Source organism: Vipera berus (genome assembly GCF_964194415.1).
Source record: "Vipera berus genome assembly, chromosome: 2".
Lineage (NCBI taxonomy): Eukaryota > Metazoa > Chordata > Lepidosauria > Squamata > Viperidae > Vipera > Vipera berus.
In genome coordinates, this window is record NC_138203.1 from 181,734,026 (window position 1) to 181,751,745 (window position 17,720).

The 17,720-nt window shown below is 45.5% G+C and overlaps 1 protein-coding gene across 4 annotated transcripts in view; it reads left to right on the forward strand.

Annotated features, from left to right (window-relative positions):
* PRKACA (protein kinase cAMP-activated catalytic subunit alpha) overlaps positions 1-17,720 on the forward strand; it is an 84,344-nt gene that overhangs the window by 61,875 nt on the left and 4,749 nt on the right. For 3 of the 4 annotated variants that reach the window (XM_081319528.1, XM_081319526.1, XM_081319525.1), the window contains 5 exons: positions 2,251-2,333; positions 3,203-3,329; positions 5,781-5,876; positions 6,014-6,136; positions 8,408-8,572. In XM_081319528.1, coding sequence (XP_081175654.1) covers positions 2,251-2,333; positions 3,203-3,329; positions 5,781-5,876; positions 6,014-6,136; positions 8,408-8,572 — 594 coding nt within the window. The remainder of the gene's footprint in view (positions 1-2,250; positions 2,334-3,202; positions 3,330-5,780; positions 5,877-6,013; positions 6,137-8,407; positions 8,573-17,720) is intronic. The other variant, XM_081319527.1, reaches the window with a different exon arrangement.

Consider the following 17,720-nt stretch of genomic DNA (forward strand, 5'->3'; position numbering starts at 1 on the left):
ATTAGATGGAGGTTCGTCTGCCATTAAAGAGGCAGAGGTCTGTCCCCTTCTCAAGAAACAGACATTGATACTTTCATCTTGTTTCCAATTTTCTCTTTTTAGGCAAGATTGTGGTGGTTAGGCTGCAACTTCAGAGGATTTTGGATGATATGGATTCAGATCCTGTTTCAGGACTGACCTTAATAAGGAGATGGCATTGATCATACTTGTGGATAACTTCTGGAGGGATAGGGATAGTGCATTCATCCTGACCTTCCTTGATATCTTAGCAGCTTTGGATACCATTCATCATGGTAGCCTTCTGGACAGACTTAAGTTACTGTGATTCTCCTTCTTTCCTCAAGGTTGATTCTAGTGCCCCAGACCAGGGCTTTTCAACCTTTTCACCCATTGTACCACTTTTAGGATATGGCAACATCCGAGTACCACCAGTTGCCTAGCCAGGTGTCAAAAACTTGATGACCCCCCTCTCCACAAAAAAGGAAAAAAGTGATGAAGTACAGGTAGTCCTCGACTTACAACAGTTCGCTGAGTGACTGTTGGAAGTTAATATGGCACTGAAAAAAGTGCCCCCAAGCCACAGCCGAGCAAGGCACCTGCCTGCCCGCCCAGCGGCGCTCTTCCTCCTGTCTGAGGTTTTCATTGTTGTGAGCATTTCTGTTGAGGATTGGCAGTGGGGGTGGGGTGGGGTGGTGTTTGGTTTTTATTTCCCCCCTGCCCCTCTGCTGGGTGGTTGCAGCAGGTTTTGGTCACTTCACATGACCCTGGGACACTGTGACTGTCATAAATATAAATCAGTTGCCAAGCATCTGGATGTAAATCACAAGACCCTGGAGATGCTGCAACATTCCAGCTGATTGGCGCTTCTTCTGGGCTCAGCAGAAGCGCCAGGATCAGCACCGAGCTCCACCTGGAGCCTGGCGCTGGTCCTGGCGCTTCCACTGAGCCCTGCAGCTCCAGCCATCTCTCGCTCAGGCTTGTGCGGTGCTGCCACCAGTTCAGCTCATTCCCCTCTCCCACTACCACTTTTCTAGGATGGTCACGTGCCACCTGCCAGGTGCCAATGTACCACAGGTGGTACCCATACCACTGGTTGAAAAGCCCTTCCCTAGACCCCAGCTCTGTGGAGTCTTGCTCCTATTTAATCCATAATCTTTCATTATGGATGGGATGGCATTTCCCCAGGCAGAAGGTATGTGCAGTTTGAGAACTCTTCCTCCTGGAAGAACAAGTGGCAACTGTGGCCCGGAGAATCTTTGCCAATGTTATCTTATATCTCAGTTGTGCTAATTCCTGGATTGGGAGGTACTATTTACAGCCCCTCATGGTTTAGTTAACTCCTGCTTGAATTACTGTAATATACTCTACATGGGGCTGTCCTTGAAGAGTACTTGGAAGTGCAACTGGTTCAGAATTTGGACAGTGGGTAATTACATACCGGACATGTCCCATATTACACCACCATATGCAAGCTACATTGGGCTACCAGAGGCTTCTGGGAGAATTCAAAGTCCTTCTTATCACTCGGAAAGCCCTTCATGGCATAGGATATTTGTGAACTACCTGTCTGTTATTAGTTCTGTTCAGTCCACAAGATCCAACTGAATTGACGTGCTCTGTGTGCTTCCACCAAGCAATGGCATCTGATGCATACCAGGAAGAATGCTTTCTCTGATTTGGTACCTGCCCTATGGAACAGCATGTCTTCTCCCCCCCCCCCCCCCCACACACACACGTCCTAAAATTCCATTTTTGGATCAATTTGCTATTCCAATAGCAAAATGAAGATTGGAGTACTCTGTAAGCCAGCTTGGAATGTTTCTGGTAAAATTGGATCAATCAATTTCTTGAGTTAGAACATTTGTAAGATTAAATTGTTTGTCATATCTCTAGTAGATTAGCCATGGCAAAAGAGATAAAACATATTGATATTGAATTCTAAGCAGTAAAATCTGCTCTGTAACCAGCTCAGATCCAAAGGCATTGTAAAAATAATGGAGAGGGGGGGTCTCTTTGCAATTATAAAGCAAGATACATGGATTAATTTCTTGCACCAGTTTGCAAGATAACTAATTCTGTATACAAGAAACTCTTCTTCTTCTTTTTGCACATTATTGCATTACTTTAGTAAGGCAGTTGTCTTTTTGTAATAATTGATTAGTTGCGTACCAGGAATCATCAGAGGTGAAGAGGGGAACAAAGCACTACTTGTTATTATCACTCTTAGTTTATTTCTGCATTCAATTATAGGATAATACAAATCTGTACATGGTGATGGAATACATCCCAGGTGGTGAGATGTTCTCCCACCTACGACGGATTGGCAGGTTCAGGTAGGTGTGTTCCCTCATCACTGCAAGGACGGGACTATGCTAGTAGGAATAGAGGAACTGGGTATTGTAGTTTTTATATTTGATTCCCTGGTATTAAAGAAAGAGCAAATGCAATAATCGTTTCCAGTTTCTTTAACTTTGTATTTGAGTAGATCTAGCTTGTCGATCAGAAGGTCGGCAGTTTGGCGGGTCAAATCCCAAGTGCCGCGTAGCAGAGTGAGCGCCTGTTACTCGTCCCAGCTTCTGCCAACCTAGCAGTTCGAAAGCACGTAAAAATGCAAGTAGAAAAATAGGGACCACTACAGTGGGAAGGTAACAGCGTTCCGTGCGCTTTTGGCGTCTAGTCATGCCGGCCACATGACCACGGAGACGTCCTCGGACAAGCACTGGCTCTTCGGCTTTGAAACGGAGATGAGCACCAGCCCCTAGAGTTGGAAACGACTAGCACGCATGTGTGGGGGAACCTTTACCTTTAGGGGGGAAAAAATCTATGATTTTTTTTGTTTTTTGCATGCCCTGCTAATCTCTGTTACAGAGTTACACATTTTGAGATAAAGTCAAAAGATAGGATGGAAACTGTTTTATGGCTAGATGGCCAAGCCTGGTAGGATCACAGGAGCTTAATACTTTTCATCAAATGACTGTTGGTTGATTTGGACATAACACTGGTAAAATCGTGGATAAAAAAAAGGTTCAGCACAGGTTTAGTCTAGAGTTGCTCTTAGGAGACAGTTGATGGAAAAGTTAAGTTTGTATTGAAAAAGGGGAAAGGAACATCTAGCTCCTTGTTAGCGCCTGTAGAATGAAAGCCTAACTGACATCGTTTGGAAATCAGTAATGAAAATGTTTCCTGTTCTTGTTTTTTACAGTGAACCTCATGCCCGGTTCTATGCCGCTCAGATTGTGCTGACCTTTGAGTACCTGCACTCACTAGATCTTATCTACCGAGACTTGAAGCCTGAAAATCTCCTCATTGACCAGCAGGGCTATATTGAGGTAACACTATTTCCATCAATTACGTATTCATATTCAGCACTCTTAAGAATTGCTGTCCATGTCAGTAGTCTGGCCCAGTGAGCATTATGTGCAAATGTGACCACTAGATTATATTAACAGGCCGTGACTGAACAAACTGACTCGGCATGATATTTGAACGAAGCTCCTCCATCTGACTATTAGGGGCTTTAGATAGTGCTCACTTAATAATATCATGGTGGAGGTGGTTGATCAATTAACAACAGATCCCACCTCACCCCCATGCTGCTCCTACCCTCCCCATGTTTTAATTGGGCTGCTGTATTTGTTTTATTTTATATGTATTTTACTTATGCTTTTATCTTTGTACAGTTTTATTTTTTTTATTATTGTAAGCTGCCCAGAGTTGGTAACTCGGGGTATTAGGCAGCAAATAAATTTTCTAAATAAACAAATAAATAACCCCAATTGGGATAAATAACCTCACCGCTAAGTGAAGGGGTTTCTAAGTGGGAAATTGTTTGACTGCAAGAGTCTTTTCCGGCTGGAAAGAGACAAGACTACTCAGTTTTACACCTTCGGCTTTTGTTTGCCTCCTAACCATCCCCTGTCCTTTGGAATGCTCAAGTGCCTGCTTATTGTCTTATACACATTGAAAGGAATGCAATCGCCCCACAGCCTGGGACTGGCAACTGGCAACCCTGAGCAGGCTATGCAAACAGCTTAGAGTACTCTCTTTACATCTCTTTCTCTCCAACCTCCTTGTTTGGTGAAGAGGATGGGGAGAAAAAAAGCAAGTGATTTCTCTAGGCCAGACATGTCAAACACAAGGCCCGGGGGCCGGATCCGGCCCGCGAAGTGGTTTCATGTGGCCCGTGAAGCCATCCTGGAAACAGTGAGGGAACGGCCCCCACTGCCTTGGCCCTGGCCCAGAGATCCTCCTTCTGCCAGAGACCCTCAGATCTGTCCCACTCCTGCCCAGTCCCCCTTAGGCACCCTTGATGCGAACGATGTAGAGCTGGCCATGCCCACCCAGTAGGCCATACGCACTCTAGCCACGCCCACCCAGTAGGCCACACCCACCCAGGCCATACCCACCCGGCCCCTTGAGGGCAACCACAGTGCTGATGCGGCCCTCAATGAAATTGAGTTTGACACCCCTGCTCTAGGCAATATCTCCTTTGCCTGATCTTTTTCCATTGCTGCTGTCATATGGATTTTGATATGTAGAAAAACAAATAGTTTACTTTCTTGAAATCTTTTCCTCATTCAGTGGAGTGGGGAGAGAGGGGTCAGGCAAAGGAGAGATTGCCTGTAGTAACTGCTTGCTTCCCCTTCCCTCAGAGAACAGATTGGTTGGCAAGAAAGAGATTGCAAGAAAGTAAACTGTTTGCTCTGCTATACATCAACAGCAATGTGATCACACTGGAAGCAGAAAAGGATCAGACAAAAGACCTAGAAAAATCATTTGCTTTTTTTCTCCACCTCCACCTCACAGAGCAGAGAGATTGAAGAGAAAGAGTTTTTGAGAGAAACAGCTTGCTTTCTTCAAAGCCCTTTCTCTCCAATCAAGCTTCTAAGATGGGGGGGACGGGGGGGGACAGACATAAGTCAGCCACAGGATGTGCAATGATTGTAATGATGATCATGTGATTGAGGGAATGTAGGAGAAGGAGGGGGCAGAGTCAAAAGAGGAATCAGCCTAGAATCTATATAGCCACAATAGACTAAGACCAACCTCTCTTGAATTCCGTTGACCCTTATCTAGCACCAAAATATTGCTAACCATTAATTGAGTAGATTCCTTTGCATAAGCATGAGTATTAATAAATCAGTTTTATTGGAACTTCACATGTGGTCCTGGTTTTCCCAGCTGACAGAGACAACTATAAAGGTTGTAAATGGACTGTAGAGTTACTTTTTTCACCATTGTTGTCACTTCAAACAATCTCTAAATAGTCAGTAAGTAGGAACTACTGTATAAGTAAATGAATATTAGTATACATAAGCAATTTTGTATGAATGTAATAAATTGCTGACAAAAAAAGATACATGTCCTCCAATTATTTGTATTCGATTAATAGAAATATATCAGTCCAACAGCAGTCTGTCTAACTCAGGGGTCTTCAAACTTGGCCTTTTTATGACTTGTGGACTTCAACTCCCAGAATTCCTCAGCCAGCGTGCCTGGCTGAGGAATTCTGGGAGTGGAAGTCTACAAGTCATAAAAGGGCCAAGTTTGAAGACTCCTGGTCTAATTGAATCCTCTGAATAACTAGATACTGTATAGCATTTTTCTAATACTGCAAATGTTGGCATTGGCTCTTAAGAGATCTTCGCAAAACAAATCTCCTTAATCTACCTGTTCTGGCCTAAACATTCCCTTTACCCTGGTTGGATTTGTGTTTAACGTACATTTCCACCCTGCCATCTTTATTGTTGACAATTCTCGTTTTTAAAATTGACCCTCAGGTCACAGATTTTGGCTTTGCCAAACGAGTGAAAGGCCGAACATGGACTCTTTGCGGAACTCCAGAATATTTGGCTCCTGAAATCATTTTGAGTAAGGTGAGTGATCTGTATTCTCCATGGACCAGGTTCTGTGCCTGGTCAAACTGGAGGAGGACTCAGTGACACCCCCCCCTCCAGCTTTTTGAATATTCCACTTCTTCTAGTTGTGATTTGAGTTTTTATTCCTGTTGCAGGGTTATAACAAAGCAGTGGATTGGTGGGCACTTGGTGTCCTCATCTATGAGATGGCAGCTGGCTATCCTCCATTCTTTGCAGACCAGCCCATTCAGATCTATGAGAAAATTGTCTCTGGGAAGGTAATATTTCAGCAGGTGCCTTATTTGCTGCATGCAAGATATTACACCTGCCTGTTATATACTATTGGTCTTTTTTTACATAGAATAGAATCCAGACTTTACCCTGAGTGTAGGTTAAATATGTTTTTTTTAAAAAAATATATACAGTATATATACATTTATAATGCTCACTAAAACTTGGATATAACTTTTCCCTACCAAATAAATATTAGAGTAATTGTCGTTCTGTAAATTGTGAGTGGACACCTTTAAACTATTATTTTGACAACATTTTGAATTTAACTTTTTGGCATTACTAACAGCTTTCACTGTAGTAACAAAATGTATGGCAATTTGCATGGCTCCTCTTTTTCTGCATAATGTTTAAAAGAGTAAAGCCAGGCAAAGGGTAGTCTTACTGTAACTGTAACCATAAAGGTGTGTGTTTTCAGGATTTCACTTGGAAGGACTAAATAGAAAAGAAACTCCAATCCTAGGCAAAAAAAATCTCTACTATCAACTGTTACTAAAACAAAACTCGTATGCTAATTTTTTGATCACTTGCATCTAACCTATTTCGACTTCTTCCCTTCTTTACCACTCTCCTGAAAAAGTTTCAAAGGGCCCTGCTTATGCACATTATTCTAAAAAATATTACCTCTGATACCAGCTACCATTTGAGGCAGAATATAAGCCAAAAGTTAAACTGTTTCAACCTTTCAACACAACTCTTACTGTAAGGAAACTTACCTTTATTGATAAACAATCAAGGATAATGTTTTATTAGGTGTACTGCTTCATTTAGTGTGGACCATTGTCTTGATTTGCTTTTGATTTGAAATTCATGCAAGTATTGCAAGTTCCTACAGTGTCCTTCAGCAAAGCAGTGTCCTAAATTTTAGAAATAGTTTTAATTCTTTTTCCAAATAATAACATAAGCATTGTGGCTGGACATGTGATATTATTTTTAACTTGTTGGGTTAATATAAAATATATCAGAACTTTGTGCTGTACTTTTCAACTGTAACCGTTCAATTTAATCAGTGAAAGAGTTTCTTTTTTATGTTAGAGTCTCCTATCTGTCATCTCTGAATTGTATTTTATATTCTCAATTTTAAAAAAAATATTTTTGGAGAAAGTGCAGATCTGCATTAGGAAATACATAAGATGTAAAACATTCTTATCTTTCAATAGCTTGTTTGTCAGTGTTCTCCTCACAGTTCCTTGCCACAACCCCAGTCAGTTGAATTTTTGGTTAAGTTATTCTCTCAGCTGAAAAAAAAACCAACTTTTTATTCCGCTCAGATACTTATGTATGGCATCTTAGTTTATTGCAGGAGCAAATTAAGTTAAATGAATCAAGTAACCAACTTCTGCAAATATGTCAGATGTTTCTTAAAAATATTCCAGCTGTATGCATTAGGTAGGCAAATAGTTAATGTAATGACTTACATAAATTAGATTTGGCTTAAGGCATTTAACTTACTCGGCTTGATGCAACTCTTTCTCCATTAGAGTCTACCTACTTGAAAAAGAGAAAAGATGGGCCAAATTCAGATATAAACAATCTTTTATTTTGTTTTACTTTTCTGACATCCAAGATCCAATTGCTGAAAATACACATTTTAGAACCCTGAATCCAAAATATTTATTTTCTTTTGTTCTTGAATATTAGTACTTAACAACGCTTGTATAGTTCCAGGCAAATAAATTATTTTTACAGTAGTATAATGTTAGATTATTATCAGTCAGTTGGGAGACAGGAATATTTCAAGCCACACAATCTGCCCTCTGCTTACCGTGATGTAAATCTAAATACTAAATTCTACTCTGTAAAATAGTTTGGCAATCTATAAGAGTTTTATGCTGGAATATTTTTGAAAAGCAGGGCACTTTGAAAAAAGCACAAAAGACATATACTGCTTGCTAGTTTTTTGTTTTTGTTTTTTTAAAAAACCCTTCTGCTTCTCTTGTGTCAGTAGTTCTTACACATCTGTACTTTTCCCATCTTCAAGTTCCTGAGAGGCAGAAATTCTCATAAAAATAAGGTTTGGGGAATTCAAATACAAGATATATGGAAAACCTACCTGGAACTGTAGTTATGTGGTAAATGCTCTAATTTCAAAAGTGTGTTAATGTCTTGAGCGATAGAGTGCTCTCCACCAGCCTAGTCATTACAAATATTCCTGGAGGGCACAAATTTGGGAATAGACTACTATAGCCTACCCTGTTCCTATAGCTTTGAGATTTCTTTCTGGAGACAGAAGAAAATCTTGGGTTTTTTGCATCCAGGTCCGCTTCCCATCCCACTTCAGCTCAGATCTGAAGGACCTGTTGCGTAACCTGCTACAGGTAGACCTCACCAAACGCTTTGGCAACCTCAAAAATGGAGTCAACGACATCAAGAATCACAAGTGGTTTGCAACCACTGATTGGATTGCCATCTACCAACGGAAGGTAAACAACTGCAGCCAACAGGCTTTTTAAAAATTTATTTATTTATTTTATTTTATTGGATTTGTATACCGCCCTTTCCCGAAGGACTCAGGGCGGTTTACAGGGAATTTAAACAAGAAAATAAAGAGTAAACAGTATTAATACATAAATTTGCAGATGACACCAAACTGGAAGGAATGGCCAATACTCCAGAACAGGGGTGTCAAACTCGATTTCACTGAGGGATGCATCAGGGTTGTGGTTGACCTTGGGGGGAGGCGGGTGGGCGTGACCAGGGGGCGTGGCCTGCTCAACATCACTCATGTTGGGGGAGGTAGCCTGTGGTGGCCTGTGCAGGGCTGGGGGGAATCCATTGTCTCCAGCCAAAGAAGGCGAGACCAGGGCGAGCACTACACCCTTGTCCACCAGAGGAGCCTTTGTGTACCTGTCAGGCCATGCGGAGGAGCCCCAGTGATGCAGGCTGCCCGGAGCCCTCTTCATTTTCCTTTCATTCTTCTTCCTTCCCCTCTTTCCTTCTTTTTGTTTGTCTTTCCTCTTTCCCTTTCTCCTTTCCTGTCCCTTCTTGGATGCTCAAATGCAAAAGGGGAAACATTTCTCGATGCCTCCTTGCCTTGTGATCAAATGCCACTTTTGCTAGTAGTCTGTGGCCACTTAAAAGACCGGGAACAAACCAGGCTCGGTTTATCCCACGCTTGCATTTAGTGGGGGCGGCCACAGACAACAGTACAGCAAAACTGTCAAAATGGTGGCTGGGATAGTTGATCAGAGCTCCTCCGTTTTTTATGTGCAACAGCTTTAGCATTTAGGAACAGAGGTAAGTTAGTTGCTTTTCCATTAATACATAATGCTTAAAAGGGCTCTTCTGTAGGGACCCAGCCATGGTCTAATTCAGACTGGAAATATAGCAAAGGAAAATATTTTTCCCCACTCTGCTTTGTCCTGTTTTCCCCACTGGATATGGCTGTTTGCAACACACAAGGAGGAGATACTTTCCTAAGAGTTCACAACTCAAGAATATCAATGTTAACTTGGATTGCTTTCTCCTTTGAGCCCAGGTCTCAATGTATCCGGGATTGAAGCAGAACTGTGTGAACTGGGGCATCTCCAACCAAGTTGTCTCTCCTTCCTTCCTTCCTTCCTTCCTTCCTTCCTTCCTTCCTTCCTTCCTTCCTTCCTTCCTTCCTTCCTTCCTTCCTCCCTTCCTCCCTTCCTTTTTTCCCACCCTCCCTCCCTTCCTCTCTCCATTCCTTCCTCCATTCCTTTCTTCCTCCCTCCCTCCCTCCCTTCCCATTCTCATCTCTTTCTCCGCGCTGAGAAAGGGGTGATGGAAGGGGGAGAGATTGCCAGCACTGCCTGTGTCCATGCTGCCATCGGCTGTCACTATCCCACACAGGCAGGCAGGGCCAGTCTTGGTGAAAGGGAAGCCTCGTGGCTGCAAGGCTAGGTCAGCGAATGGGCAATGGAGGTGCTGGTGGGGGATGGGGGGTTGGCGCTGATCTACAACCTGGTGCCAGCCATCAAAGCCAGAACATGCTCAGCCTTAGATCCACGGGGCAGCCCTGGAACCAGCGAGGAACTGCTCCGCTGCCTCTGCCCTGGCCCCTGAGTGTGCGCTCAGGAGACGACCCGCATCCATGGGTGAAGTCAGCTTGTGGGGCAAGACAGCCAACAGGGACACTGGACTCCGCTTGTGCACATGTCCAAAGGGCAGAGCAGGAACGCCCGTTGTTGGTTCCAGGGCTGCCTTGTGGATCTAAAGCTGGGCACAATATGGCTTTGATGGCTGGCACCAGGTTGTAGATTAGCGCCCATTTGGCCTGGGCCAGACCGAGGTGCCACGGGCCAGAAGAAACCACGTGGCGGGCCTTGTGTTTGACATAGGCTTAAGATACAGAAGGATTTTGATAGATTGGAACATTGGGTGCTATCTAACAAAATGAAATTCAACGGTGAAAAAAGTAAGGTTCTACATTTAGGCAAGAAAAACCAAAAGCACAGGTACAGTATAGATGATACCTTGCTCAATAGTAGCAACTGTGAGAGGGATCTTGGAGTCCTAGTGGACAATCACTTAAATATGAGCCAGCAGTGTGCTGCAGCTGCCAAAAAAGCCAACACAGTGCTAGGCTGCATTAACAGAGGGACAGAATCAAGATCACGTGAAGTGTTAATACCACTTTACAATGCCTTGGTAAAGCCACACTTGGAATACTGCATCCAGTTTTGGTCACCATGATGTAAAAAAGATGTTGAGACACTAGAAAGAGTAGAGAGAAGAGCAACAAAGATGATTAGGGGACTGGAGGCTAAAACATATAAGGAACGGTTGCTGGAATTGGGTATGTCTAGTTTAATGAAGAGAAGGAATAGGGGTGACATGATAGCAGTCTTCCAATATCTCAGGGGTTGCCACAAAGAAGAGGGAGTCAAGTTGTTCTCCAAAGCACCTAAAGGTAGGACAAGAAGCAATGGATGGAAATTAATCAAGGAGAAAAGCAACCTAGAACTAAGGAGAAATTTCCTGACAATTAGAACAATTAACCAGTGGAACAACCTGCCTCCAGAAGCGGTGAATGCTCCAACACTGGAAGTTTTTAAGAAGAGACTGGACAGCCATTTGTCTGAAATGGTATAGGGTTTCCTGCCTGAGCAGGGGTTGGACTAGATGACCTCCAAGGTCCTTTCCAACGTTGTTGTTGTTGTTGTTGTTGTTGTTGTTGTTATTATTATTATTATTATTATTATTATTATTATTATTATTATTATTATTATTATTATTATTATTATTATTTAATGTTAATTGCCTACTAGGCTTAAGGCTGCCATTTGCACATATACAAAGGTGGATGCATTGAGCAGTTTCTTAAAGCACCAAGTTATCAGCAGCACAAGTGCTTCCATAGTATTTCACAAAAAGTGGCTTGTTCTAGATCAGCAAACCTTAATTAGAAACTTTATTTTTGAATTATTTACAGCTGTGACTTTCTGAGTTGTCTAACTCTAAATGGTGATGCCAAAATGGGTTGTTTGTGGTTTCCTGGCTTGCTTGTATGCTTTGATAAAGCCTCTGATCAGTCCTCAGAGGCACAAGGCAAGAGCAAGCTAGGAACGGGCTAAACAATGGCTCCTCATCTTCATATCTGAGTTTAGTTTCCTCTACAAATTGCCACTTAGGTCATAGAAGGCAGTTTTTTGGCAGCAGGGCCTGTACAATTTTTGACTATATGTCAGTCACTGAAGGGCCAAAAGACGGAAGTCATGGCATGATGCCAATGATGAGACAGTGGGGACCAAACCTCTGACGCTCTTTATCTTCAAGGTTTAGGAGTTTAGAGACTTATTGCAATTAAGTTGCTGCTATTTTAAAATGAAAAATGAGCACATATGTGGGATTTGGGGTAGAGCTCATAATACAACTTGCTCATAATTTGCATTACGACTATGGATGTGGTAATGCAACAAAATGATTATTGTTGTGTTTAGGAAGTATGGACGCGAATCAGCTTTTCCTGAATTTGCATTTGCAGTAAACTCTGAATTGTCCATGATTTGGAATAGGTCAGTTAATTGTGCAAAGTTGTTAGTGCTATAGCACACTATAGTTCTTAGTGCCCTTCGTCAATTTGACAGATTTTAAGCATGCAACTAAATTATTTATTGTTATGGGATGGCGAACCTATGACACACATGTCAAAGGTGACAGGTGGCAATATTTTGGGTGACGCACCAAAATTCACCTGACAACTATTCTTGGAAGCATACCCTGTTCTGTGATTTTCAGAGGCTGCAAATATTATGTGAGAGAGCCATGCTTTTGCATGGTCTTCAGAGCCTCCAAAAGTTGTGTAAAAACGGGACATGCTTTTTTATGATTTCTGGAGCATTATCTGAAGTTACTTCAAGAGCGGAGGCCTTGTGAGCCCAGAACAGCCTCAAGTAGGCCCAAAGGCCTGTCAAAAGAGAACATTGCCTAGTAGGATGTGGCAGATCCTGGGAAATAGTAGGCTGCGGGGGACAATCATGCTATTCCTCAAGGCTTGCCATCATTGGACAATGTTGTAAGATGGCTTTTTTGAGTGGCAGCAGTGGCACTAGGGCTGAAGATGAAGCCCAGGCCTCTATTTAAAACCCACCTCAGTGCTGTCGCCAAGTGCCACAGTTCAGGATGATCTAAATAGGAGCCAGTTTGATCTAGTGGCTAGAAGCTGGATACTGTGACTTCTAGTCCCACCTTAACCACAAAAGCCAGCTGGGTGACCATGGGCCAGTCACACACACTCTTAGCCCAACCCACCTCACAGGGTTGTGGTTGTGAGGAAAATAGGAGGAGGAATGTGTGCTGGATATGTTCACCACCTTGAGTTATTTGTAAAAATCATAAAAGCGGGATACAAATAAATAAAGAAATAGAGAATTGTTTTCTTTTGTTTGGGGGAGACGTGATATGCCAGCAGAATCATGTTAGGCCATATTCCGAATTTTTGACATGCCAAGCCCAAAAGATTCACCATCATTGCTCAAAGTTGTATGGTTATTTATGTGAAGTGTATTATTTGAAGGAGAAGAGGATAATGGAAGCAGAGGCAAAAAGATTCCCCTTTGGAAAATTGTTTGCCAGCAAATATCACTGGTTATTCTAGTGATGTAAAATGGGCTGGAAGGTTCTGCATGTGGTATAAGACCTAAGATCATGAAAAAAGACAAACTATTTTAGATACAAATAAATGGGTTCTTGTATTTGCCACTACATTTCTGACCCTCAGATTTGCTGATTGATTTATAAACATTGGCTTGGTTTATACACTGTGTTAGACCAGGGTTTTTATTAACCTAAGCAAGACATAGTAGCCTGTTTTGTTTTATTATTATTTTTTTTAATTAACTTAACCCAAATCTATAATTTACAAAACACAGTATCTTAATCCACATATTGTGGTTAGTTAAAACAAAGCATATAAAACCAAGTAATTCTGGAGAACCCAAATAATTCTGGAGAATTTTTAATTTGACTTTTCCTAAACTAGAAACAAGAAATGGGAGACTCAGCTGATAAACTTCTACTTTGGGAAGAAATGGCTGAGCAGCAAACATGGAAGGAGCTAGGCAGAGCTCCGACTGAGCTGAAGCAAAGTAATGATGTACTTGTTTCTGGAGAATTCTTACCTCTTTACCTGGTTAAAGAAAACAAAGCATGTCCCTTACATCAATGAGTGTGCAGGAACCAAGTTAAGCAAATTTTCCCAATCCTGTATTAATATTAGGAGTGAGCTAGCTTAAGCAGAAATAGCTTTAAGCAGCTTTTTGTTTTATTCTGTTCTTGTTGTGACTCAGGGCCAGCCTGTGGGTCCGACAGCCGGGTCCGATGTATCGGAGGACTCAGATGTGGGGGAGGAGGGAAACGAACCGGCTGATGATGATTTGGAGGCTTTGCAGAGTCCTCAGCCGGGGACCTCTTCTCAGCTGTGTGAGCCCGAGAGTGCGGAGGATGATGACCCACAGCTGGCCCTGTTCAAGGACGCCCGACGCAGGAGGCAGACGAGCAGGGACAAACAAAGAAAGACTATGGGACTCCTCGGGAGGAGGCACAGGGAGACCACGCCCTGAGCTCTCTATAAAAGAAGTGTTTGGGGAGGGGCTGGTTGCTGAAAGCAACTTTTCCGCTTGAGAAGACAAGCTCTTGTGTTTTTGTTAACTGCGTAATTAAATCTTGGCAGAAGCCTTTTAGCCTTGGACGCTTTCCAGACTCTTCTCTTAATTAGGGGTTGCGAGAAGAGGGCTGGTTCAGAACAGTTTGCTTTCAGCCACCCACCCCTTAATACTACGATGGAGCAGCTTCTTGCCGAGAATGCCCAGCTCAACCAGCAACTCACCCTGCTGGCCACTCAGGTGGCACAACTGCAGGCTCAGGTACATGCTGCCCCCCCACCCAGGAGGAAATGTCAGTTAGCTATGCCGGATAAATTTGCTGGTAAACCAGAACTGTTTCCTGCCTTCCTGGGACAATGCCAGCTTTATATCAGCGTGAGAGCAGCTGATTTCCCCACTGACCGAGATAAGGTGGGATTCGTGTTGAGCCTTCTGTCGGGAGATGCAGCTCGTTGGGGCACGCCTCTGTTGGCACAGCCTAGCCCTTTGTTGGATAACTTTGGGGGGTTTTGTGACCATATGCGCCTCATGTACGAGGACCCGATTAAGGCGCAGACCGCCACCCGACGTCTGAAAGCTTTGAGGCAGGGTCAGCGCCCCCTACAGGCCTATATCAGCGATTTCCGGCTGCTTAGCCAGGATTCCGCCTGGAATGAGGCTGCGCTCGTGGATGCCTTTCAGGATGGCTTGTCAGAGGAGATGTTGGATGAGCTGGCCCGCGTGGACATTCCCTCAGATCTGAATGGGCTGATCCATCTTTGTCTGCGGATCGATGCCCGGCTGCAGCAGCGTAAGAGTCGCCGTGCCACCCCACAGACCCCTGCCGCCCCTGTTGTGCGTGAGCCCCCAGTCCAGAGGGAGGAGCCAATGGAGCTGGGTGCCGCCAGGTCCCGTCTATCGGTGACGGAAATGGACAGACGACGATCGGAGGGGTTGTGTTTTTACTGTGGGGACCCTGGACATTTGGCTGCTTCTTGCCCAAAGAAGCGTCAGCGGGCGTCAGTGACCAAGCCAGCTCCGAGAAAGTCCCCTGCTTTGCTATCGGGAAACGGCCCGAGCCCGATCTAGACGGTGTGAAAGATCGGGCGACCCACAACGATCACGCCGAGCGACGCCGTTCCGACGGTGCCTGTGAACCTCCACGGCATTTGATTTTGGAGGCACGACTGATCCTTCCTGGCAAGCCAGAGGGGATTCCGGTCCATGCCTTAATTGACTCTGGGGCTACCACTAACTTTATGGATTCGGCCTTTGTGGCCAAATGGGCTGTTCCCCAGTGTCCGGTGGATCCGCCCATGCTTGTGGAGACCATCGATGGACGAGTGCTCCTGTCCGGGCCTATCACGGCCGCCACGCAACCCGTGTGTATGGCCATCAGTACCCATGTGGAGGCCATTCAGTTTTACGTCACTTCGGATCTGCACTTCCCCGTGGTCTTGGGACTGGCGTGGCTCCGGGCGCATGATCCACAGATCTATTGGTCTCAGAACTTGGTCACCTTCCCAAGTTTGCAGTGCGTGGACCACACCCGCCATATCTGTGCCGGCCAGGTGGAGGGTTCCTCAGGGGTTTCCTTGCCTCCCGTACTGTCCGACTTTGCTGACGTGTTCAGCGAGTCAGAGGCGGACCAATTACCCCCGCACAGGCCCTACGACTGCTCCATTGACCTAGTCCCTGATGCGCCTCTCCCAGTGGGGCGTTTGTACTCCATGTCGGAGCCCGAGTTGGCCGCATTGCGGGACTTCCTGACAAAGAACTTGGCTCGTGGATTCATCCGGCCCTCGTCCTCGCCAGTGTCTGCGCCCGTGCTCTTCGTCAAAAAGAAGTCGGGCGAGTTACGGCTTTGCTGTGACTACCGGAAACTCAACGCTATCACGGTGCGTAACCGCTACCCGCTGCCCCTCATCCCCGAGCTCTTGGACCGACTCCGGGAGGCTAAGATCTTCACGAAACTGGACCTGCGTGGAGCTTACAACCTCGTCAGGGTTCGGCCGGGTGATGAGTGGAAGACAGCGTTTGGTACTCGCTATGGACATTTCGAGTACACGGTGATGCCGTTTGGCCTGACCAACGCCCCCGCTGTGTTTCAGCATTTTATGAATGACATCTTTCGGGATCTGTTGGACCAGTTTGTTGTGATTTACCTGGACGACATCCTGATTTACTCCCCGTCGCGTGAAGCGCATCATCAGCATCTCCGTCAGGTCCTGCAGCGCCTCCGGAAACATCGGCTGTTTGCCAAGTTGGAGAAGTGCCAGTTCTACCAGGTGACCATTGATTTCTTGGGCCACCGCATTTCTCCTGAGGGCATCGCCATGGATCCAAGTAAAGTTGAGTCGTTGCAGAGTTGGCAACCCCCGCGTCGCGTGAAGGATGTTCAGCGACTTCTTGGATTTGCCAACTACTATCGGACATTCATCCCTGGCTTTGCTGCCTTGACAGCCCCCCTCACCCGGCTCCTGCAGAAGAAGACTCGGTTCCAGTGGAACGCCCCCGAACAACAGGCGTTCCAAGCTTTGAAGGACGCCTTCATGAAGGAGCCCATCTTGAAGCATCCTGACCCGCAACGGCCGTTTGTCGTGGAGGGGGACGCCTCCGACATTGCCATTGGGGCCGTGTTACTCCAGGCAGCGACGCCCAACGGTACCCTTTTCCCTTGCGCGTATCACTCTCGGAAATTGAATCCCTCGGAGCGCAACTATACCATCTGGGAGAAGGAGCTGCTGGCCATCAAGGCGGCGTTCGAGGCTTGGAGGCATCATCTGGAGGGGGTGCGGCATCAAATCGAGGTCCGGACGGACCACAAGAATCTGGAAAGCCTGCAGACCGCTCGGAATTTGAACCAACGCCAGATCCGGTGGTCCCTCTTCTTTGCGAGGTTTGACTTTCGGGTGCGGTACATACCAAGCGGGCACAACCAGAGAGCGGATGCTCTGTCCAGGAAGCCCGAGTACACCCGAGTGGAAGACAAGCTTCCGCCCAGGACAGTGATCCCCGTCGAGTCTTTTGCTGCGGTACGGGAGCCGGTGGATATACGGGCTCGGATCCGGGAGGCGCAGCAGCAGGAGGCGTGGGTGGCTCAGCGGAAGGAAGAGGTGGGGCCAGATTCGCCTTGGTCGGTCACGGATGGACTCCTGTATTATCGTGACCGGCTCTATGTTCCAGGAGGGCCACTCAGGGGACTCGTCCTCAGCCAATGTCATGATAACCCGGCTGCGGGGCATTTTGGCCTGTTCAAGACTCTGAACCTGGTCTCCCGTACTTTCTGGTGGCCCCGAGTCCGACACGATGTCCAGTCTTATGTCACCTCCTGCGTCCCATGCAGGCAGGCCAAGTCAGCGACAGGGGCCCCGCCTGGTTTACTGCAGCCTTTGCCAACGCCCAAGAGACCCTGGGGGGCTGTGTCCATGGACTTTCTGACGGATCTACCCCCATCCTCCGGCTTCACGACAGTGTTTGTGGTGGTGGACATGTTGACCAAGATGGCGCACTTCATCCCCTG